Raw genomic sequence first — 26476 nt, forward strand, 5'->3', positions numbered from 1 at the left:
ACTGCATTCCTGGGATAAATCCCACTTAGTAATGTTATAATACATTTTTTATATCTTGCTGGATACACATTCTTTTTGAGTACACATGGAACACTCTCCAGAACAGATCACATACTGGGTCACAAATCAGCCCTCAACAAGAACAAATAGATGAGACCATACCATGAATATTTTTGGACAACAGTGCTATGAAACTTGAAGTCAACCACAAGAAAAAATTTGGAAAAAACTCAAATACGTGGAGGTTAAAGAACATCCTACTAAAGAATGAATGGGTTAACCAGGAAATTAAAGAAGAAGTAAAAAAAATACATGGAAACAAATTAAAATGAAAACATGACAGTCCATAACCTTTGGGATTCAGGAAAGGCAGTCCTACGAGGGGGAAATATATTGCAATATGGGCCTATCTCAAGAAGCAAGAAAAGTCTCAAATGCACATCCTAACCTTACACCTAAAGGATCTAGAAAAGAAACAGCAAATAAAGCCTAAAACTAGCAGGACAAGGGAAATTATAAAGATTAGAACAGAAATAAATAATATAGAAACAAACAAAAACCCAGTAGAATGGATTAATGAGATTATGACCTGGTTCTTCAAAAGAATTAGTAATATTAATTGATAAGCCCCTAGCCAGACCTATCAGAAGGAAAAGAGAAAGGATTTAAATAGATAAAATCATGAATGAAAGAGAAGAGAGATCACAACCAACATCACAGAAATACAAACAATTATAAGACATAACTATGAAAAATTATATGTCAACAGATGGGTCAACTTGGAAGGAATGGGCAAATTCTTAGAAACCTACAAACTACCAAAACTGAAGCAGGAAGAAATAGGAAATTTGAACAGACCCATAACCAGTAAAGAAATTGAATCGATAATCAAAAATCTCCCAACAAACAAAAGTCCTGGGCCAGATGGATTCCCAGGGGAAGTCTACCAGATATTTAAAGAAGAGTTAATACATATTTTCAAACTGTTCCAAAAAAATAGAAATGTAAGAAAAACTTCCAAACTCATTATATTAAGCCAGCATTACCTTGATTCCAAAATCAGACAAGGACCCCACTAAAAAAGAATTACAGGCCAATATCCCTGCTGAACATGGATGCAAAAATTCTCAATAAAATACTAGCCAATATAATTCAACAATACATTAAAAAATTATTCATCACAATCAAGTGGGAATTATTCCTGGGCTGCAAAGGTGGTTCAATATTCATAAGTCAATCAATGTGATACACCACATTAATAATGGAAAGGATAAGAACCATATGATACTGTCAATAGATGCAGAAATATTTGACATAACATCCATTCTTGATAAAAAAAAAAACCCTCAAGAAAGTTGGGATAGATGGAACATACCTCAACATCATAAGGTCATATAAAAAGATTCACAGCTAATATAATTCTCAATGGGGAAAAACTCTGAGACTTTGCCTTAGGGTCAGGTACATGACAAGGATGTCCACTCTCACCATTACTATTTAACATAGTATTGGAAATCTTAGCCTCAGTAATCAGACAACAGAAAGAAATAAAAGGCACCCAAATTAGTGAGGAAGAATTCAGACTTTTATTATATGCATATGACATCATACTCTATGTAGAAAACCCAAAAGACTCCACCAAAAAAAATTCTAGAACTAATACATGAATTCAGCAAAATTGTAGGATACAAGATCAATGTACAGAAATCTGTCATATTTCTATACATCAATAATGAAGTGGCAGAAAAAGAAATCAAGGAATCAATACCAATGCAATTGTATCAAAAACAGTAAGATACCTAGGAATAAACCTAATTAAAGAGATAAAAGATCTGTACTCTAAAAACTACAGATCACTTATAAAAGAAATTGAAGAGGACACAAAAAAATGGGAAAAAATTCCATGCTCATGGATTAGAACAAACATTGCCAAAAGGTCTATACTACCCAAAGAAGTCTACATATTTAATACAATCCCTATAAAAATATTACCAATATTTTCCACAGGGATAGAACAAACAATCCTAAAATTTGTATGGAACCACAAAATCCCAAATAGCAAAAGCAATCCTGAAAAAGAAAAACAAAAATAGAAGCATCACAATTCCAGATTTCAAGCTATATTACAAAGCTCTATGGTAGATAGTATGGTACTGGCACAAAAATGGACACATAGATCAAGGCAACTGAATAGAAAACCCAGAAATGGATCCACAACTATATAGTCACCTAATCTTTGACAACGCAGGTCACCTAATCCATTGACAATATCCAATGGAAAAACACAGTCTGCTCAACAAATAGTGTTGGGAAAACTGTACAGCAACATGCAGAAGAATGAAGCTGGGCCATTTCTTACACCATACATAAAGATAAATTCAAAATGGATGAAAGATCTAAATATGAAACAGGAAACCATCACAATCCTAGAGGTGAACACAGGCAGCAGCCTCTTTGACCTCAGACATAGTAATGTTTTACTAGACAAGTTGCCAGAGGCAAGGGAAACAAAATCAAAATTGAACTATTGGGACTTCATCAAGATTGTTTCCTTTTGCACTGCAAAGGAAACAATCAACAAAACTAAAAGGCAGCCTACAGAATGGTAGAAGATATTTGCAAATGACGTATCTGATAAAGCGTTAGTATCCAAAAATCTATAAAGAACTTATCAAACTCAACACCCAAGAAACAAATAATCTAGTTAAGAAATGGGAAGAAGACATAAATAGACACTTTTCCAAAGAAGATGAACAAGGGGTGGCGGAAAGGGAGGTGGGCGGGGGGGTTAGGGTGACTGGGGATGGGCACTGAGGGGGGCACTTGACGGGATGAGCGCTGGCTGTTATGTTATATGTTGGCAAATTTAACTCTAATAAAAAAATATACAAAAAAAAAAAAGACATCCAATGGCTGACAGACACATAAAAAGATGCTCAACATCAGTCATCATCAGGAAAATACATCAGGGAAATACAAATAAAAACCATGATGTGATACCACCTCACAGCTGTAGAATGGCTAAAATGAACAACATAAGAAATAACAGGTATTGGTGAGGATGAAGAGAAATGGGAATCCTCTTACACTTTTGTTGGGAACGCAAATGGGTACAGCCACTCTGGAAAACAGTATGGAGGTTCTTCAAAAAGTTAAAAATAGAGCCACCCTATGATCCAGCAATTGTAGTAGTAGGTATTTACCCAAAGGATACAGAAATACAGATTCAAATGGGATATATGCACCCTGATATGTATAGCAGGATTATTAACAATTGCCAAACTATGGAGAGAGCCCATATGTCCATCAAGTAATAAATGGATAAAGATGTGAGTATATATATGTTATTACTTAGCATCAAAAAAAAATCTTGCCATTCACAATGATGTGGATAGAACTAGAGAGTATAATATACTCAGTGAAATAAGTCAGAGAAGGACAAATATCATATGATCTCACTCATATATGGAATTTAAGAAAGAAAACAGATAAACAATGGGAAGGGGAAAAATAAGAGGAGAAAGGGGAAAAATAAGAGGAGAAAGAGGAGAAAGGAATTAACCCTTTGATGGAGGGAAGTGGGTGGGGGTTGGGCTAGATGGGTGATGGATATTAAAGAGAGCACTTGTGATGAACACACTTATATAAGTGATGAATCACTGAATTCTACTCCAGAAACCAATATTGCACACTATATATTCACTAAAATTAAAATAATTAAAAATAAAATACAAAGTGTGCCTGTGTGTATGTATGTGATATATGGAAAGAAGTAAAAAGCCCAAACACAGAAAGATAATTTCAGCATTAAACATGTTGAGATTAAAGAGAGCTTGTGTCTAGAGACCATTGCTGTAGCTAGATCCTATGTCTTACCTGGGTCTTAATGAGGGCTTCCTTGCACCAGTCTTTCTGAAGAAAGACATTTTCCTATATGAGGGTGAAACCACCTTTGGTTCTCTGACAATTTCCACTGCAAAATCTAATGAAAAATCATGAAGTTAGGTAACACCCTGTTATAAAGAACATTTCAGAGAATAAGAAGGCACAAATTAAAAAGGATATTTATCAGGGGATCCCTGGGTGGCTCGGCGGTTAGGTGCCTGCCTTCGGCCTGGGGCGTGATCCTGGAGTCGTGGGATTGGGTCCCGCATCGGGGCTCCTGTATGGAGCCTGCTTCTGCCTTCTGCCTGTGTCTCTGCCTTTCTCTCTCTCTCTCTCTCTCTCTCTCTCTCTCATGAATAAATGAATAAAATCTTAAAAAAAAAAAAGGATATTTACCAGACATTGCATGCATGTGGAAAAACCCCACAGTCCCCACAACTGCCAGCATCTTAGGCCATTACTGCTGAAAAGAGACTTAGGGATGATTTTTACCCCTGACTTCAGTCCACATTGTGTTTTTTTTAAGTCTGTTGACCATTAGGCCAAGAACTCACCCTCCTCAGAAGACACCTAAGACCAAATCTATTTTATTTCTCATTTTAACACCAAATGTCATCTATCCTTCCCCTAACCAACCATTTTGACCAGATCATACTAGTCAAGTATGACATTCAGTCTGCCTTGACACCTCTATTATCCTATCCTAAGCGCTTTGATTTGCCCTCTGGAACTCCTGCTCTGTAATCAGCAAACTCTCACATAGTTTTTAGCTCTTTGTTAAATGTTCCCTCTAACTTCTTGCTTTAACTGGAATCATTCTCTTTTCTGAGAACACTGCTTCCACTGCAAGCTTCTTAAAAGATAGTCTATCACACCATATATAGTTTAGAGTGGGTGTTTGGCTCCCTATTGCCATATAAAAACCATTATTTTAAAAAGTATATTCAAATATTACTATTGAAGAATAATAGATTCCAAGGATCTCAGTATCTTCGGAAAGTCCTTTGAGATGAATATTGTAGAAGAAAATATACACTCTCAACTAACTAAGGGAAGGATGATATATTACTTATCTTACTCTTAGAAATTAGAACATGTCCCAGTTATATAGTCAATGCTTTAAAATGTTTATTAAATAGTATATAGTCCCACAGAAAATATTTGTATGGTTTGGTAACACCTTCAGTGATAGCACACAAAAAAGATAGAAAACTATGAAAGTAAAGTATATTCTGGTTCTAAATAAATGCAGTTGAATAGGTGAAAAAATAAAATCCAGACTATGGAAGACTAGATATTTAAAAAATATCCACACAAAAGAAACTCAAAAACTTTCCAATACAAAAATGTATAAATGCTAGATAAAAAATAACATGGTTTTATTTTTTAAAAAGATTTTATTTATTTATTTATTTATTTATTTATTTATTTATTTATTTAATAAATAAATAGAAAGAGGCAGAGACATAGGCAGAGGGAGAAGCAGGCTCCACGCAAAGAGCCCTATGTGGGACTTACTCACAAGACTCCAGGATCATGCCCTGAGGTGAAGGCAGATGCTCAACCGCTGAGCCACCCAGGGATCCCAAAATAACACGTTTTTAAACTCATATGTAAACTTGTAGAAAATTATAACAAAACAAATAAAAACATAGAAATTAGAAACAAAGAGGATGTTAGAAACCAGAAAGTTAAACTGACACCCTGGAGGTATTTGCAGTGTTAAAACCACAATAGGGGCAGCCTGGGTGGGTCAGTGGTTTAGCACCACCGTCAGCCCAGGGTGTGATCCTGGGGACCGAGGATTGGGTCCCGTGTCGGGCTCCTTGCATGGAGCCTGATTCTCCCTCTGCCTGTGTCTCTGCCTCTCTCTCTCTGTGTCTCTCCTGAATTTAAAAAAAAAAAAAAAAAAACTTAAAAAAAACACAACGCAATAGGTCAGAAGACAAAAGCCCTGGCCTTTAGAAAATGGACACAAAAAACTTGGCATTGCATTTATTCTCAAGACACTTGTCAATTATGACAGTTGCTACTGAAAAATTTAACAAGGCTTTTGGCAGAGTCTCGGGGCAGAAGAAGACAGAATCGCAAAACAGCAAAGTAGAAGGGGTTCTGATAAGTACCTTAGTCTTTCAGTTGTGATCCCAAGAAGTAAGGGAAACCAGAAATAGCTCATCCATCAAAAGGAATAAAAGCCAGCTATGAACCAACTCAATCCTTAAATGAATTTAAGTTATTTGGATGCGACTAACTTAGTGAACAAGATGTAAGATAAAACCTTCTCTGGAGGAAAATAACATTACCTAGAGACTCAAATTATTGCTACATTTTTTTTTAAACCAGCAACGTTCACACATAAAACAGAAATAACAAGGGATTTAAAAAGACCTGACCAAAAACCAAAGGGAAAAAAATTGGTAGTTGAAATAGACATAGGGAATCCAAATATGGACTTTAAAATTACAATTATTCATATAGTTCAAGGAATTAAAAGGAGGAAAATATCAACATAGACAATATCATACAAAGAAAAATTGAAAAATTAAAAAAATTAATAAATTGGTTTAATGACAAATTATACACACAAAGAATTACTGAACTAAGAGTTAGATCAAAATAAATTATGCAGGGGATCCCTGGGTGGCTCAGCGGTTGGGTGCCTGTCTTTGGCCCAGGGCATGATCCTGGAGTCCTAGGATCAAATCCCACATTGGGCTCCCTGCATAGAGCCTGCTTCTCCCTCTGCCTGTGTCTTTGCCTCTCTCTCTCTCTGTGTCTCTCATGAATAAATAAATAAAATATTTAAAAAAAGAAATTATGCAGACTGAAACATATGGAGAAAAATATGGAAATAAAGAAAAACTCATATAAGACATAAGCATATGACTATGTTTAATGTGTAATAAAATCATTAGAAAGAGGGAAGAAATAAAATAAATGGAGCAGAACAAATATTTGAAGAGATAATTACTGAAATTTTTCTAAAACTGACAAATGATATCAAGTCAGAAATGCAAGAAGTCCTGAAACCACAAATAGCATAAATACTGAGATACATCTTAGTAAAATCCCATAAAAGTAAAGAAAAAAATATGGGGGGAAGAGGAATGAATAAAAGAAGTATTTCCTTCTACTAAACAATGCCAGTGAAGACTTCAGACTGACTCCACAAAATGAACTAAGGAAGCTAAGAGATGGTAAAATAATATCTGTAAAGTGCTAAAAGAACATAATTCCAACAAGAACTCTACAACCTAAGACTATTCTTAACAAATAAAACCAAAATAAAGATACTTTCAAAATTCACACTAAAAGAAATGCCAAAAGGCATTCTTAGAGGCAACTAAGAGGAGCAGGAAATGATGAAAAAGAAAGAAAAAATGAATATGTGTCTAATGCTATAAACATCGGGGGGCAGGTGTCCTGGCGTTTCATTGCATCTGTATCTTTGGGGTAAATCCCCAGCAGTGCTGAGTGAAATAAGTCAATTGGAGAAGGACAAACATTATATGGTCTCATTCATTTGGGGAATATAAAAAATAGTGAAAGGGAATAAAGAGGAAAGGAGAAAAAATGAGTGGGAAATATCAGAAAGGGAGACAGACCATGAGAGACTCCTAACTCTGGGAAACGAACTAGGGGTGATGGAAGGGGAGGTGGGCAGGGGGTGGGGGTGACTGGGTGATGGGCACTGAGAGGGGCACTTGATGGGATGAACACTGGGTGTTATTGTATATGTTGGCAAATTGAACACCAATAAAAAATAAATTTATAAAAAAATGAATATGTGAGTAAGCCCACCTAAATATTAATTTATAAAACAGTAATATATATGCAATAAAAGTAGTAACTTACATTAAACTTTAATATGTCAAGGATGCATTTTGAAATCTATATGGTAACCACTGAAGGAAGAAAACATGTAAAAACAACACATTAGCAGAAAGAATATATAGAATTATTAACCAAAAAATTTTGTAAACTTAAAGAAAGCCAAGAGGAGAGGAAAGAGAACATACAGCAAAAGGAACAAATAGAAAATAGTAAGGTAGCACTTAAAACCTAAACTATGAGAAGTTACAGTGAATGTAATCATACTAAATAATCAAAAGGCAATTCTCTAATTGGATTTAACAAAAAATGCAAATACCCCCCCCAAAAAAAGAGAGATTCTGCTTAAAAGAGGCTCACCTTAGATATAAAAGAAGGAGATGTTAAAAAAAAAAAAAGAATGGAAAAGGATATAACAAGCAAACACTAGCCAGAAAGAAAGGTGATGACTATAATAATATCAGACAAAGCAAACAATAAAGTTAGAAGCATTATTAGAAATAATGATTTGCTCTACCAGGAGCTATAATGATTCCAAATTTGCTTGCACCTAGAGATGTAGCCTCAAATAATGTAAAGAAAAAACTGCAAGTCTTTTTTTTTTTTTTAAGAATTATTTATTTGAGGGATAGAGAGAGAGAGAAAGTAGGGGGAGGGGCAGAGGAAGAGGGAGAGAGAATCTCAAGCAGACTTCCCGCTATATGTGGAGACCAACAGGGCTCAATGTCATGACCCTGAGATCATGATTTGAGCCAAAATGAAGAATTGAATGCTTAACTGAGTGAGCCATGCAGGGGCCCCAGAAACTACAAGTCTTAAAAAAGAAGGAAAAATCCAGAGTGGGGATTTAAAATTTTCTCTTTTGATAGTGGATACAAATGTAAACTAAAACTATCATAAAAGATATTGAAAATTTGGGGCCTGGGTGGCTCAGCTGATTAAAGACCTGTCTTCGGCTCAGGTCATGATCCCAGGGTCCTGGGATAGAGCCCCACATCAGGCTCCCTGCTCAGTGGGAAACCTGCTTCTCCCTCCCTGCCACTTATGTTCTCTCTCTCTCTCTCAAATAAATAAGATCTTTTTAAAAAGTTATAGAAAATCTGAATATAGTCAAATATACCTACTTGCATATACAGAATATTGGATCCAACATTACATGCCTTATAGATAATTAATTATAATAAGAGAGTATCACAACTTAACAAAATATTTGAAATTTCAAATGAAATAAATAAATTTGTAGAAAAATAACAACATATTAAAATGACACAAGAATAAATAGAAAGTCTGAAAAGTCCTATATATTTTAAAGAAGTTAAGTTTGTAATTAAACCTCTCCCTGAGATTGAGACAAGTGTGCTTGCCCATACTATTTGTATCTAAAAGGGGAATGGAAGACCTAGTAAGATGGAGAAATGAAAATAAATAAAAGTTATAAATATTTTAGCACAATAAATAAAACTTTTTATTGGCAGAGAGCACAATTTTTATTCAGACAACGTTTGTATAAAAATCAAATTTGTAGACAAATTATTAGAATTTACAATTTAGGAAAGTGGTGGAATACATGACCAATATGTGAAAATCAACTATATTTCTAAATTCCAAATACAATTTAAAAATGAAACTTTAAAAATTATACCATTTACAAGTGTATTAGGAAACATCAAAGGCCTAGAAACAAATGTGATGGAAGCTATAAAATAATATATGGAAAAACATAAAACATTTTTGAAAGAAATTAAACTTAAATAAGTGGAAAAACACACTAAATTAATTAATTAAAAAGTATAATAGGGAATGGCATCACAGAAAATTATAAGTAGGGACTCCGGGGACCCACCCTCCATAAAAGCAGCTAACGATGTGGCAAAAATGGTCAGAATCAGGGTTTTACAAAACTCTGGAATCTGGAACTTATAGTAACCAGGGGAAGGCTTAGTAAAGAAATAAGAGCTGAATCTGGTAAGAAAGTATTGTGGTATTTTAAATTGCCCACCTACCATTGCCCCATCCACATCAGTGGTGGCCATATGAAAGCAGCCTACATACAGAGGTAGCAGTATGGATCTAATTTTCAAAGAATGTGTTTGTCTCTTTTTAAATGAAGTTGTCTCTTGGCTTCCTGAAAGACTGGTACAAGGACTAGCCTTTGTTTTGCCCTATTTAGAGTGTTTTCAGGGAATGTGTGGATGGCTCAGTAGTTGAGCATCTGCCTTTGGCTCAGGTTGTGATCCTGGGGTCCTGGAATTGAATCCCACATTGGGCTCCCTGCAGGGAGCCTGCTTCTCCCTCTGCCTATGTCTCTGCCACTCTATCTGTGTCCCTCATGAATAAATAAATAAAATCTTTTAAAAAAATAGATTGTTTTCAGGGCTGAGAGGCATCCTATGTGACATTTGTTGAGAGCATTTATAGGCACTAGTAGCCTGGGCCAACAGCTGGGACATCAGACAATATAAAGCTGAGGAAAGGTGAGGTTGTAAAAGTAGATACATGAAGTAATAAGGGCTTTTAAAGCTTCCACATATACTGGGGAATCAAGAAAGCTTTTCACATGCCCAGAACTGGATGTGTGCTCAGAAAAACCATGAGAAGATCCAAAACTTTCACCTCTGGCTGAAATTCAGGGTCCAGGCAAATGGAAATTGCCTGGAAGGCTAAGGCAGAGTTGTAAATAGCCTGGCTGAGCCATGAAAGAGTATTCTAAAACAGCGAATCTGCAAAGACCAGTAGAATAATTTTGTTTTGTTTTGTTTTCTTTCTTTCTGACATTTAAGGAAACTATCAAAACACTAGTTGGCCACAAGCTAACAGAACATAGACTTCAGTGGTCTCACATAACAAAGAATACAGACTTTACAAAAATAGTTGAGAAAAGTCACCAAAGGAAAAAACAACAACACTTACAAAAGCAGCAGCAGCAAACTTGAAGGAGAGGGGAGAATCTGATTTTCAGAGTTGTCATATTATAATGTCCAAAATGTCCAGTCTTCAACAACAACAAAAAAATCGATAAGGCATGCCAAAAGCCATATATGGCCCATTCACAGTAAAAAAGAAATCAATAGAAACTGTCCATGAGAAGTCCAGTCATTGTACTTACTAGACAAAAATTTTAAATCAACTGTCATAAATATGCTCAAAGAGCTAAAAGAAAGCATGGATAAAGAACTAAAGGAAGTGAAGAGAATGGAGTCTCACCAAATAGAGTATCAATAAAAGGATAGAAATGACAAAAAGAAATCAAATAGCAATTCTGGAGCTGAAAAGTACAATAATTTTGAGCTAAATGAAATAAAGAACATCACACACCAAAACGTATGAAATATAGCAAAAGCATTGCTCAAAGAGAAATTTATTCTTATAAATGCAGATATTGAAGAAAAAACTGCCAAATCAGTAAATGAAACGTATACTTCTAGGAACTAGATAAAGAATAGTAAGCTGAACCCAAAGTTAGCAGAAAGATTAGAATGGGAGTAAACAAAATAGGGAATAGAAAACCAATGTAAAAAAAATCACTAAGACCAACAGCTCTTTTTTGAAAAGATAAAAAAACCTGACATTTAGTTAGACTAGGAAATAAAAGACTTAAATGACTAAAATCAGAAATGAAAGTAGAGACATTACTACCAACCTTACAGAAATAAAAAAGAGAACATTATAAGCAATTGTATGCTGATAAATTAAATAATCTAGATAAATTGAAAAAGTCTTAAAAATGAACAACTATCAAAAGGAGTCAAGAAGAAATAAAAAATTTGAACATACTATTACAAGAGACTGAATCAGTAGTGACAAACCTCTCAACAAAAAAATCAAGGACCACATGGTTTCACTGGTGAATTCTATATTATAACAGTAAGACTGTAGATCTTAACATTAAAGACAATGCAAAGAAACTTACAGTTAAAAAAAATGAGTATCTCTATGGAGTAAAGATACTTAAAGCAATAAATGAAATCAATTTTAATTGGATTATAATTAAAAGCTCTGTTTGTTAGAGATACCATTGAGAGAGAGAATATAATCCTTATAATACATATGACTGATAGGTGGCTCATGTATAGAATATATAAATAACCCATACAAATCAATAAAAAAAAAAGACAGAAACCAAATAGAAAAGTAGGCAAGAGACTTAAATAGGACTGTCATGCACACAGACACACATACAATATCCAATTGAATATTAAATGAAAAGGCACTCAACATTATTACTCTATAGGGAAATAGATGTCAAAACAACAAGTGAGACATCACTATATATCCACAAGAATAGCTAAGAATAAAAATTTGGCACATCAAATATTGGTGGAGTTGTGGAGCAACTGGAATTCTCATGCTCTGTTGATAAGAGCATAAACATGTGCAAACACTTTGCAAAAGTATTGGGAATTTTTATAAAAGTTGAATATATGCAGATATTATGACCCAGAAATTCTAGATACATGTTCAACAGAAATGTATTCATAGTGTGCATCAAATAATATGCACAAAGATGTTCATTAGGAGTATTAAAAAACTGAAACAACTCAAACATTCATCATTTTTGAAAGAATTAAAGATGATATATTCATATATTAGAATACTCTATAGCATGTACTCTCAATGGATGATATTGTTTCCAACAGGTGAAAATTAGGTTTTGAGGGTCAGAAAAATTGTACTCTTTTGTATGCCATGCATATATATAGTATTTCAGTGGCACCGAAATTCATGTCTAAAGAGGCTCCTTGGGGGAACAAGAATGAAAAAAATTGAGGTGAGAGTTACACAGCTGCTCTGCATTACTAAAAATAAGTCAACAATTGCTGCCTTCAACATGACTGTATTCATAAACATAGCGTTGAGTTAAAGAAGCCAGTCACGGGAGTATATTCTGCATGACTCAATTTATAAAATATCAAAAAATTATGTAAATTTTAAAAACCAAATAAAGCCAAATTACCATTACCCTTGGAAAATAGGAAAGGATTAAAAATTGGGAGGTAATATAAAAGCAACCTTTGTCCAAAAGAGCAGTTGATCAGACATATTCTTCCTTTTCCTATTCTTCACAATTATTAGTAATTACTAGAAAAGAGGAAATGGGGGTTTAGAAGAGAGCAAAGAACAGAGGCTGGGTCATTTTTTTTTTTTTTTGAGGCTGGGTCATTTGAAATAGAAACTTTTTAATACCATATTGGGAAAAATTAAAAAATGCCATCATGCCTTGGCTCTTCATTCCCTTCTGTCAGGGAGAGCAGAGCTGAGACATTGGGATGGGGGCATGCTAACTGCATCAGGTCACAAGATCTGTTAAGGGACTACAAGGTATGCATAGAATAAAGCTATATAAACTGTACACAGGAGTAGAGCTGGAGAAACACACTTAGAATAGACATAGAAGTTCTCCCTGTGACTGTACTGATTTAATCATGCTCATTACTGTATCCTAAGCTTTTTCTGGGTCTAGAATACTGCAGTTAATGCTACAGGATTGCAGCTCAGATCCCACTCTGCCTATCTGAGTTGAAGCACTCATTCTCCTAACCTGCTGTGAATTTTGCCTGCTGATTGTGCACAGTTGGCCCTCAGCTGGAAGAGCTGCTCAATCGAGGGTGTGAGCCTTTTATAGGAGCAGTGAACCCAGCTAACATGTATTGGCAGAAGCTAGGAGACAATGTATGGGAATAATTCTGAGGATGCTGGCTCAAAAGGGACAGAATATAAACTTGATTAAGGGAGAGTTGATTAATATGGGAGCATTCTCCTAGGAATTAAGAGCCTGAGAGGGATCCCAGGAAGCAGTACAACACTGCTAGGCTGACTCTTAGAAGTTTGGGGAAAGCAATGGCTCATACTAAGTAGAAATTTTAGTGGCCAAAACAAACAGGTGAGGAAGACCTCAAATGGCTCATAGAACTGAGCCTGCTACAGAAGATAAACTACATAAGACTAAAAACCCCACAAGGCAACAATGTGCCACAGAAGGCTCAATCCTTTGACTAAAGTCAAGGTGGGGGCGGAAAGTCAGAAGTGCTGATAAGAGCAGCATTAGTATCACTGAGGAGCTTTTTGGTGACTTTCTGTGATGAGAAAACATCCATTTTGAGTAGCTGCCTAACATTTTGCAGTGCGACAATTCAGAGGCTGGACGTTTGGATAAGAATCCAAGCTTAGGATTTTCACCCCAAGTTCCTGCTTTGCTTTTCCTGGGGCATCTTTTAAAATGGTCATTCAAATTTGGGTCCATGAAAAATTAGTGACAGTTGCCCTACCCTCCTTATAAGTAATAGGTAATAAGTAATTTGCTCCCCTGCTTGTGCTTTCTCTCTTGCTCACTGGTGACCTCAGGATGTCAGGAATGCTTTTTCCCTGGCTCATTGCACCTCATTTGGGGACTTGAAAGTAATAAATTTTGTGACTTTACTTCTTCTGTGTGAGTATATAGTGCTTTTAATCAAAATGGCCCTAGAGTTTTCTCTTTCCAAAGTGGGATCTCAGATGCCAAGGGAATTACCTGCCAACCTTGTGGGAGTGACTTGTGCCTTCTCACTCATAGTCTGCATATTCTTAACACATCAACTCTGTGTTTTCCAACACATTTTTCTCTGTAGGTCAGGGCCAACTATTATTAAATTGAGGTCTCTGATAGCAATGGAAATCAAATCCCAAAATCATAGAGATAAGGTGGGAGCACTTTGTTGCCAGAAGTAAAGAAGGTGCTACTTTTATAACGAACAATAAAGTGGCAGTAGAACAACAGAGTGGCAGCTAGGAGGACCTGACCCTCAGAAAGCTGTAGGTATGGTTAATAGAACATAGTATTCCTAGAGGCTAAATAGGCAGCCAAAAAAAGTTCCTGCTTAATATATACAACTAAAAGACACCAAGGATAAATGACTGAGAGCACTTGCACCAAAGAAAGTCACAATCTCTTGCTTAGTTTCTAAACCTGAGTCAATTTTTAGACCTGAGATGCACTGACTGAAGAAAGGTCTCCATGAAGGAAGACCCTACAACATTATAGAAAGTGAATTCTAATCATACTCATAGTCCCTCTCCAATGGGGCCTTTGAGCATTTATCCCAGTAACTGGAAGAAAAATATCCAGTTATTTTAAAGACTATTGAACACAAGGTCCTAGTTAACACTATTTGGATCCCCAGAACGTCATCATGGAAGCCTACTAGAGAAGACACTTATGAAAATTAGGTAATAAGTGGAGTCCTGGCCCAGGTACATCTCACTGTAGGAACAGTGGGTCCACTAGGTCCACAGATCCATTAAGTAGTCATTTCTCCAATCTCTAAATGTGTACTGGAATGGAATTACTTGGTAGTTGATAGGATCTCCATATTATTTCCTTGGTCTAAGGAGTAAGAGCTATTATGGTGAGAAAGATCAAGTGGAAGTCTCTGAAACTCTTTCCATGCTCCTAGTCAAGATAATAAAAAACAATATCATATTCTGGGGATAATGGCAGAGATTAATGCCACCCTTAAAAACTGAAAAGATGACTTCATATCCTAAATAATTAAGTTATAAAACCATTACTAAGGGCAGAACAAGATATTTGTCAGCATGAAAAGGGAGAAAGCCACAAATTGCAGGTAGGGTAAGGGGGACTTCCCCACAGAAGTACTGCCCTACACTTGGTGCTGAAGCTCAAGCTGAGTGAGGAGAACATTCACATGAAGGGCAACTTGGAGAATTCAGAACTCAGGCAGGATGAGGAGGTATCCACATAAAGGGAGGCCCAGCATTTGGGGTTCAACTAGGGTGAGAAAGGCACCCACATTGGGGCACAAAGGAGCAGACCAGGATGAAGTGTGGAAACTTGAATAGAATGAGAAAGACAGGGACACCTGAGTGGCTCAGTCAGTTGAGAATCTGACTCTTGATTTTGGCTCAGGTTGTGATTTTGAGGTCATGGATCAAGCCTGGCATCTGCTCCATGCTCAGTGGGGAGTCTATGGCCTCTCTGTCTCTCCCCCCATGTGCATTCTCTCTCTCTCTAAATAAATAAATAAATAAATAAATAAATAAATAAATAAATAAATAAATCTATCTAAAAAAATAAATGAGGAAGATATTCTCATTAGGTGTGGCCTACCACAGGGTATCAGAACCTGAGCAGGTTGGAGGATGTCCATGTTAAGGGGTCACCTGGTATGGGGTGACAGAGTCCAAGCAAGATGAAGAGAGAGTCTACACAGGAAATGGGTACAGCCTGGTATGGAGCATCAGAGCCTGAGAAAAATAAGACTGAACTCTCCATGGAAGAAGGATGGCCACGTGCAGGAAATCAGAGCCCCAGTGGCAATGAGGAATGACTACATGTAGTAGTATCCTGGCACAGGTCATCAGAACAGAGTGAGGAGAGTTTCCTCAAGAAGAAGCATCCTAAAAATGGTATTACAATTCAAGCAAGGTGAGGAGGGTGCTATACATGAAAAGGGCCTGGTGTAAGGTGCTGGGCCCAGGTAAGGGGAAGAGGGCATCAGCAAGAGTGACAGTGTAGACAAGGTATTAGTTACATAGAAAGAATTAATCAAATACGTAAATACATTTAAGGCAAAGGGAGTCAATTTTCTCATTGTCAGAGGAGACGTAAAATTATGGAAAAGGAAAAAACTAGAATAAACTCAAATGTATTGGATTAAAGTATAGATATTGGTGGGGTCTCATGGTTTTCTATATGTAGATATGGAGAAATATAGCTATAAATGTGTCTCTGTGTATGCATACACACATATATTCAAACACAATGTTCTCGAGTTCTGTCCATTAAGAAGATTTGATTGCAGTGATCTCAATAGCAATGAACTAACCTAAATATCATTCTCTAAGAGAAGGAACCACACTCTTTAGAGAAATGGCTGATTCTGAGCTAGAGTAGGGAGAGTACAAGATGAGCTTGGAACAGATATCTCATACAAGAAAGTAAGACAATGCTCGAGAGACCTGTCAAGAGGAGACAGATGCCAGCTTTGAATGGTATGCCAAATAGGAGACAATTTGAACATCAAAGTAAGTAACCATAGTAATAGATTAAAATCCATTAAATAAAATCAGTAAACAATGAATCTCTCTGCCTATCTATCTATCACCTATCATTTATATATCTAAATGAATAAATTAAAAGTGTGGTAGAAAATGGGGTATTTATATAATTTCAAAGTATCCTCTCTCCTCCACACACATAATATTTATTAATTACAAAAGGGAAAAACTAATTTACAGGGGAAGATCCTAGGAGGCACCATATAATTAAGTGATCAAAGGAAATATTACCAGTAATGGAAAAAAAGCAAAATGGTGCACCACCTACTGCACTGAAAAGGACTGCAATGATATTTCTGAATGGATAATCCAAGTTTAAACATGAGAAAACACCAGACAAATTTATTGAGAGACATCTATAAAAATAACCTTGCAATTTTTAAAAATGTCAAGGATATAAGAATCAGAAAATTTGAGGAACTGTTCCAGATAATAGACATTTGGTGAGACTTGAACATAGCCTGAAAATTAAATGTAGTAATACATCATTGTTAATTTCTTGATTTTTCTTAAGTTTACAGTCTAGAGGCATAGGCTTACTAAAAGACTGAGACCCAGGACTATAGAATGCTTGCCCTTCCCCCACACCTCACCACCACAGTACTAACGGCCCATTTACAGCAGTTCCTTTTACCTTGTACATCATGTCCTGATATTAGGGCAAAAAAATATGAGGCATACCAAAAGGAAAAAGCCCCATAATTTAAAGAGAAGAGCAAACATAAGAAGCAAACATGACAGGGATTTTGGAATTATCAGACTAGGAATTTAAAACTATGACTAATATGCTAAGGGCTCTAATAGATAAAGTAGATAGCATGCATGAGCAAATGGGCAAAGTAAGCAGAGAGATGGAAACTCCAAGAAAGAACCAAAAAGAAATGCTAGAGATCAAACCACTGACAGAAATTAAGAATGTCTATGGTGGGCTCATTGATAGATTAGAAATAGCTGAGCAAACATATCTGCACTTGAAGATATCTCAATAGAAACCTTTAAAACTTAAAAACAAAGAACACAAAGAGACTGAAAAAAAACCAAAACCAAAACCAAAACACCTAAAAATTGTGTGAGAACTATATAGAAGGTGTAACGCATGTATAATGTGAATCCTAGAATGAAAAGAGATAAACACAAGATATATTTGAAACAATAATGACTGATGATTTCCTCCAAATTAATGTCAAACACCAACCCACAGATCCCTAAAGCTCAGAGAACAGAGAAGAAAAGATGGAAAAAAAAAGATAACAAAAAAATTCTGAAAGAAGACAAGGGGGAAATAAAACATCTAACCTAGAGAGAAGCAAACATAAGAATTACATCTGACTTCTCTTCACAAACCATGCAAGCAAGAAGAGAGTGGAATAAGATATTTGAAGTGTTGATAAAAAATTCCCCCCACCAGCCTAAAATTCTCTATCTTGCAAAATTATTCTTCAAAAGTGAATTAGAAATAAATACTTTCTTATACAAAAGAAAAAAAAAAAGGAATGAGGGAATTTCTTCGAGTAGACCTGCCTTGTAAGCAATGTTAAATGCTAGAGAGAAGGAAAATAATATATAGGTTGGAAACTTGGATCTACATTAAAAAAAAAAAGGAGAGGATCAAAAAGGGAATGAGTAAGTAAGTCAAAACCCTTTATTTTTCTTCTCTTTGGTTGATCTAATGACTAATAGTTTGTTCAAAATAAAAATAGTAATGATGTATTCAAATAATAGTAACAAGGTATTCAAATGATAGTGGCAATGTATTCAATGATATAATGGTTGGGAGGAAGGAATTAAATTATTTTGCTGTTATAAAGTACACAAAATACTTGTGAGTGCTATATACTTATTTGAAAGGCGAAGGCTCTCTGCCCCAGAGCCAGGCAGCGGAAGAAGCAGGCTATCTCCGCTTCCTCTGGGAGAGATGAAGCCGCTGAATACCAAGCTGGGGAAAGCTGTCCCACCTCCTGACACCCTTCAAATTGTACGAATCAGTGCCCCCCTCCACCTGCCCCCAGGGGGACCTGAGCCAATGCGCACTAAGAGACTATAGTTTGGCACCCGCTGGGAGCTCTTGGCTCTGGGGCTGGAGATCTGGCTGCCACCATTTTTTTTTTTCCTCCGTTCACCCTGGAGACCATTCGCTCTAGAAAGGCTTAGTCTCCAGGGAACAAAGACCTCACAGGACAAACAGCTTACACTGAACCAGTCCACCTGGAAAGGGGTGGGGCACTTCCGCCCAGGCACAGACACCTGGGAATTGGTGCAGCAGCCTCTCCCCTAGAAGACCAGCTGGAAGAACAGGGGAACACCAAGTCTACTGACCAAACAGCACTGAAAAGCCTCAGGACTGAGGGAAAATAGTGTATAGAACTCGAGGTTTTTTCTGTAAGACTTGTTTATCTTTCAGGTTAAAAATTTCCAATATTTTTTCTTTTTTCTTGCTTAACTATAATATTTTATCAACTCTTTGTTTTTAAGTTTTTTCCTTTTTGACTTTCATAATTTTACAATTACATGTCATAGATATATTCCTCATTGTTGGCTTCCTTTCAACATATTCAATTAAATTTTTTTGTATTCAATTAAATTTTTATATGTACATAAGTTTTTGGTGTTTTTGTTTTGTTTTGTTTTATAATTTTTTAATTTAGTACCTTCTAACACACAGACCAAAAATACACTCAGAACTAAGAGGATCACCATCTTGGTCCACTCTGTGAGACTATATTCTCTCTCCCTCATTTCCTCCCTTCTCCCTTTTTAAATTTTTACTATTTTTTAAAATTCATTTTTCACTTTCATAGTCTTTTAAAATTTTCTGGTCCCTGACCTCTTCAGAATTGTTTATGGTATATTTTTCTCAGGTCATGGTTGATATTTTTGACTCTGCTTACTCAGACAGTCATTCTGCGCTGGACAAAATGACTAGAAGGAAGAATTCACCACAAAAGAAAGAACCAGAAGTAATGCTCTCTGCCTCAGATCTAATGGATATGGATTTAAGTAAAATGCCAGAGATAGAATTCAGGATTACAATCATACAATTATTGGTGGCTCTTGAAAAAAGCATAAAAGACTCTAGAGATTCTATTACTGCAGAGATGAGATCTAATCAGGCCGAAATTAAAAATGCTTTCACTGGGATGCAGTCTAGACTGGATGCTCTAACAGCTAGGGTTAATGAGGCAGAAGAGAGAGTGAGTGACACAGAAGACAAGGTGAGGAAAAGAGAGAAAAACAACTAAGAACCCAGGGGAAGAGACTCTAAGAATTAATAGTTTGAGAAAGAATAACATTCATCTTATTGGTATTCCAGAGGACGTAGAGAGAGAGAGGATCAGAAAGCATGTTTGAACAAATCATAGCTGAGAACTTCCCTAATCTGGCATTCATATCCAAGAGATAGAGAAGACCGCCCCCCCCAAATCAACTAAAACTGATCAGCACCCCAACATATAATAGTAACACTTGCAAATTTCAGAGATAAAGAGGAAATCCGAAAGCAGCTCAGGACAAGAGATTCCTAACTTATATGGTGAGAAATTTCAAATTAACAGCAGACCTATCCCCAGAGACCTGGCAGGCCAGAAAGGGCTGGCATGATGTATGCAAGGTACTAAAATGAGAAAACCATGCCAAGAACACTTTAACCAGGAAGGCTGCAGAAGGAGCCACAAGATCCTTCAACAGATGAATGGATAAAGAATATGTGGTATATATATGTACAATGCCATATTACTCAGCCATCAGAAAGGATTCATACCTACCATTTCCATTGTTGTGGATAGAAATAGAGAGTATTATGCTGAAATAAGTCAACTGACGAAAGACAGTTATCATAATGGTTTCACTCACATATGGAATATAAGAAATAGTGAAAGGGACCAAAAGGGAAAGAAAGGAAACTGAGTGGGGAAAGATTAGAGAGGAAGACAAACCATAATAGACTCTTAACTCTGGGAAACAAACAAAGGGTTGCAGAAGGGAGGTGGCAGGGAATGGGGTAAATGGGTGATGGCATTAAGGAGGGCACATGATGAGATGAGCCCTGGCTGTTATACTATATGTTGGCAAATTGAATTTAAATAAAATATTTAAAAATAAAATAAAAGGCATAAGAAAATAAATGGAAGGAATTTTCTCTAGTGAGGGAGGTTAGTGGTTGAAATTAGGGACAGATGTAAAGAGGCTTTGATTGTTTCTATAATTTGTTATTTCTTTGAAAAATGATCAAAAGCAAATATGTCAAAATCTTAAGACATTAAATCTATGTGGTGAAAAAAAAACAACTCTCATAGAAAACCAATAACCAACTTGGTGAGAAATTGATGACATTGGATCACTTCAACTCTGGAATGAGTATCAATTGTATCTTGCCTGGAATTGACAAGAATTTCTGGCTACAAAGCCTCAGTAAGCATTGCTACCAGGAAGCTTACAAGAAACCTGAATGCAATCCCATGTAACATTTCCTCTGACCAAGTGATACGCTTAAAGTAAGGTTGGCAATGGACATATGATGATGGGATCCATTAGTTCTATCAACTATGATAGCTGCTGGCCCGGTACAGCAATGGAGCCATTCTTTGAAGGTGCAACTATGAAACCAGCTTGTTTATGATCTTGGAAAATGGGACATCATCCACCAGGATAAACTGGAGACCATTATAAGATGTTATGTCCCCAATAAGTAGAATACACGGGTTATGAGGACAAGGAGTAAAAGTAAGGGTGACCCATTTAACATCAATATCAATGATGGATTTACTTAGGGAAATTTCTTTTTTTTTATTTTATTTATTTTTTTGACAGAGAGAGAGAGAGAAAACACAAGCAAGGGGAACAGCATGCAGAGGGAGAGGGAGTGGGCAGGCTCCCTGTTGAGTAAGGAGCCCAATGAGGGGCTCCATCTCAGGACCCTGGGATCATGACCTGAGCTGAAGGCATATGTTTAACCAACTGAGCCACCCAGGAGCCCCATACTTAGGAAAATTTTTAATCCTTACAATTTTAGGTTCTGTGGATCTATATCAGTGCTGTCCAATAGAAATATAACATGAATCACACATATAATTTTAAATTTTCTAGTAGTAACATTAAAAAGATAAAAGGTTGAAGTTAATTTTTATAAAATGTATTTTGTGTAACCTATTAATATCAGATACATTTCAAGTATTCAATGGCCACATGATGCCAGTGGATCCTGTATTGTACTGGACAGTGCCAGTCTGGAGATCCTGGTTCCCAGAAGGGGAATGCTTCTACTAGGGACACAGTAGGCACAGTAAGCACTTTAAGCTCCTTAGGCCAAGAGGCTAGCAGGCAAGCAAAGGAGTTACTGTACTTGCAGAGTAATTGACTCTTATCATCCCCTGATAACATCAATAACACAGCAGGAGCAGAAGAGAATTCATTTGGCATTGGGAATACTCTTAGTATTCTACTTCCCAATTTTGATGATGAATTGTCAAACGCAATAACTATAGCCTGAAAAATCATGATGATCAGGAAGCTTAGGCTCCTTAGGGATGACAATGTATGTCATCCTCCCAGGTAAGTCCCCTAAGACCAGCAGAGACACTATCTGAGAATAAAGGAACTCTAGGATGGGTAGCAAAGAAGGGTGAAGAAGAGTATTCGGTGTGGTCTCCAGATAAGCTCTAGGAGAGTGAGTGAGCTCTTCTAGTATAAGTTCCCTAGGAAAAAGAAACCAACCAGAATTCTGGGGTAACTATTCCAATATGGAGTGAAGTTTCCATACAAAAAAAGTCAACAGGGTGCTGTGGTGCACGGCTAGTGCACAACTCAGATCCTCCTTTTAGGATCTAACCACCCATTCCCAGCTACCTGGAGTATTGGATACAGATAGCTCATAGTTGAGACCCCCTCTGGGCATTGCCTCAGCCAAAGGGTGTTGCCTGACCCAAGGTTGTATCCTCCCCTTGGTCAGCCAAATCCCTTTTGAGTCAATGTGAAAGTGAAAAGAAAAAAAAAGGTCCTTTGTCTCAGTAAGGGAGGACTCTGAAAGGCCATCCTAGCTTTTGAGCTTCTTCTATGGGATCTGCTGAGGTCTATTGTAACTGCCTTGCAGTTCAACATCTACCTCTGCCAATTCCGCTTTCCTCATTTCTTTAAAGGCATTATACTAGGAACACACACCAACAAACCTCCTTCCACACATCTCTGACTCTAATGAACTCAGTAGAAGACATATCTGCATTATTTAAAACCCCAGAGTGATAACTAAGTGAGAAAGCAGGAATTAACAATTTTCATCACCACCTTCATTCATTTATAATTGCCTGTCAGTTTCAGGATGCCCTTCTATGGCTGTGTAGAAGAAAAAAGACATGGCAATTCTTCCCTGACCATCCCTCATTTCAAAAGAAGCACAGTTCCTCTCTTGGCTTATGCTTCTTGAGGTTGGAGAATCTCTTACCTGATTGTCTCCGATTTATCTTTGAGTTTTAAATACTTACCTGTTTTAGGTGCTTTTTCACAATATATTTTGTAGTCATCACTGATTCTCTGTATGGCCACCTTTGGATACTTATAGCAGAGTTCCTCAAAGGACATTTTCTCTATGTCTATCAAGTAGGGAAAAAAAAGGAATAGAGCCTGATTGTCCACTCTGGCTCAAAGATTCATGCAATTTTATTGAGGATATTACCTTTAAAATATTATTTAACTAAGATAAGAATGTTTTTTTTTTAAGAATGTTTTAATAAAATGTTCACACAAAGAATATAAGTTCTTCAAGCCAAATCAGAAGTAAGGGAATATAGCTTTCCCTCCTCTCCAGAATGTTAGAACACTGCCCCCCTTCTTGGGGACCCCTGACCCATGGAGATTTTCTGCCTGAAGGATGCTGAGGTAACTGAGTTATGGTTTTGAAAGAAATACTAATATTTAACACATATACAAGAAGTAATTTATCCAAATGAATATTGACCCTTCGAAGCAGCCATCTGTTATGGGAAGGAATTGCAAATGTATTCCAAACATTCTGCTATTGCTTCAAAGAATTTGATACACTTAGGGATTGTATATGGCAAATAACATGCTAGGAACGGTTCTCTCTTGCTTGGCTCTGTCTTTGGGAATTACTTTCAGAATTGACAGTTCATATATGTGATTATCATTAATAGTTGCAAATCATTGTCCTTTGAGAGAAAATTATTTTTTCTAGAAATAGCCATACGTTATTTCTAGTTATACATAATGAATTGAGAGGGAATACCTTTTTGTATCCAAAATAAGATGAGGCAGCCTTCCTTCTAGTCATGTACTAGACAATAGATACAGATTAGCAGCACCTTACCTCCTACCAAGGTGAAAACACTCAATCATGTTGTGAGTTCTGGGGTTTAAAATAAGTCTAATTGCACACAGTTCTCCAGAAACTCTCCCAAGGCAGTCCAATACTTTCTGAAGATTATATTGGTGGAGTCTAGAAGAAATGCTGGGGGAGGGACCCACAAAGATTAGTTGTCCTTATGTCAGCTTTGTCATTGTTATCATTCTCCTCTCTCAGCCAGGTGAATCTGGCTGTTAAGTTATAAGAGCAGTAGATCATTCCTACAATAGATCCAGATTTCTAGTCCTGGACCAATCTCTCCCTTATTAACCTTGGCCAAGTCTTTCCACTTCTCAGAGACTCATTTTCTCCATATGAAATCTGAGAGAAGTATTCTAGCTCTGATGCTCTGTGAGTTTATGGTGCATCCTGAGTGGAGGCATCAGTCCATTTGGGAGTCAGGGCCCTGGGTTGAGCAAATATACAGGAGGACCTTATCAGGTCAGACTTGCATTCCAAAAAGGCAGTGGTTGAGGGAATAATGATGTGTGTTGGGGGAGGGAAGAAGCAGCTTCATGGAAAGTAATTCCCACTCTTTCTGGTCATCCCTGGCACTCCAAGGCCACCAACCATGCCTATTGCCAAGTATGTGTGTGGTGAAATTTATCAGCCATCCTTTCTTCCACTTTTCTCTTGAACAGGTTGTGGCATGAGAAGGTGAAACTCTGATAGGAAACAGAGGACTTGTTCATGCTAGATTTAAATAACTCATGCCCAAGCATGGCTCTTGAGAGGCAAGCATTTAAGGCACCTTGTTTTATATATGGAGTGCACATAAAAGCTTTAAAAAATAGAATGTTACATTTTTTTAGTGTAATCTACCAAATATGTATTGAGCACCCGCTTGCAGTGTAAATGCATTGCCTTCAATTCCCTCAGCAATTCTACCAAGGAGGGGCCATTATCCTCACTGTATATTGGAGGAAATGAGGCTCAAAGAGATGAGATGACTCGCTGAGGCTCACAGAGCAAGGGAGTGGTGGAATTGAATTTTCAAAGCTTTGGCTTACTCCTCCTCTGTGTTTTTAAAAGTGCAGGTCACGACTCCATAATATGTCAAAAAACTGTCATTATCAGCTTTTACAAAATAGAATAGAGAATATTAGGGGAAATCATCTTACATAATAAGGGTAATATTGCTTTGTGAAAATGTTGTTCCATATATATGCACACACATATATACAAGTACATGTTCCCTGAAGTCAAATGTGTTTATTGTGGGTTGAAGTTTAAGAAATGCTGCACATACACAAACATAAACTCAAAATGGATGAAAGATCTAAATGTGAGACAAGATTCCATCAAAATCCTAGAGGAGAACACAGGCAACAGCCTTTTTGAACTTGGCCACAGTAATTTCTTGCAAGATTCATCCATGAAGGTAAGAGAAACAAAAGCAAAAATGAACTATTGGGACTTCATCAAGATAAGAAGCTTTTGCACAGCAAAGGATACAGTCAACAAAACTAAAAGACAACCTACAGAATGGGAGAAGATATTTGCAAATGACCTATCAGATAAAGGGCTAGTTTCCAAGATCTATGAAGAACTTATTAAACTCAACACCAAAGAAACAAACAATCCAATCATGAAATGGGCAAAAGACATGAACAGAAATCTCACAGAGGAAGACATAGACATGGCCAACACGCACATGAGAAAATGCTCCGCATCACTTGCCATCAGGGAAATACAAATCAAAACCACAATGAGATACCACCTCACACCAGTGAGAATGGGGAAAATGAACAAGGCAGGAAACCACAAATGTTGGAGAGGATGTGGAGAAAGGGGAACCATCTTGCACTGTTGGTGGGAATGTGAACTGGTGCAGCCCCTCTGGAAAACTGTGTGGAGGTTCCTCAAAGAGTTAAAAATAGGTCTGCCCTACGACCCAGCAATTGCACTGCTGGGGATTTACCCCAAAGATACAGATGCAATGAAACGCCGGGACACCTGCACCCCGATGTTTATAGCAGCAATGGCCACAATAGCCAAACTGTGGAAGGAGCCTCGGTGCCCATCGACAGATGAATGGATAAAGAAGATGTGGTTTATGTATACAATGGAATATTACTCAGCCATTAGAAACGACAAATACCCACCATTTGCTTCGACATGGATGGAACTGTAGGGTATTATGCTGAGTGAAATAAGTCAATCGGAGAAGGACAAACATTATATGGTCTTATTCATTTGGGGAATATAAAAAATAGTGAAAGGGAATAAAGGGGAAAGGAGAAAAAATAAGTGGGAAATATCAGAAAGGGAGACAGAACATAAAAGACTCCTGACTATGGGAAACGAACTAGGGGTGGTGGAAGGGGAGTTGGGTGGGGGGTGGGGGTGACTGGG

At 36.9% G+C, this 26476-nt stretch overlaps 1 protein-coding gene across 17 annotated transcripts in view; it reads right to left on the reverse strand.

Annotated features, from left to right (window-relative positions):
• Nucleotides 1–26476, reverse strand: part of RGSL1 (regulator of G protein signaling like 1) — a 164869-nt gene that overhangs the window by 49662 nt on the left and 88731 nt on the right. For all 17 annotated transcript variants that reach the window (XM_077902022.1, XM_077902023.1, XM_077902038.1 and 14 more), the window contains 2 exons: nucleotides 23244–23351; nucleotides 3877–3982 (listed from right to left, as the gene is read on the reverse strand). In XM_077902022.1, coding sequence (XP_077758148.1) covers nucleotides 3877–3982; nucleotides 23244–23351 — 214 coding nt within the window. The remainder of the gene's footprint in view (nucleotides 1–3876; nucleotides 3983–23243; nucleotides 23352–26476) is intronic.

The sequence above is a fragment of the Canis aureus genome, chromosome 6 (genome assembly GCF_053574225.1).
Source record: "Canis aureus isolate CA01 chromosome 6, VMU_Caureus_v.1.0, whole genome shotgun sequence".
NCBI classification, from domain to species: Eukaryota; Metazoa; Chordata; class Mammalia; order Carnivora; family Canidae; genus Canis; species Canis aureus.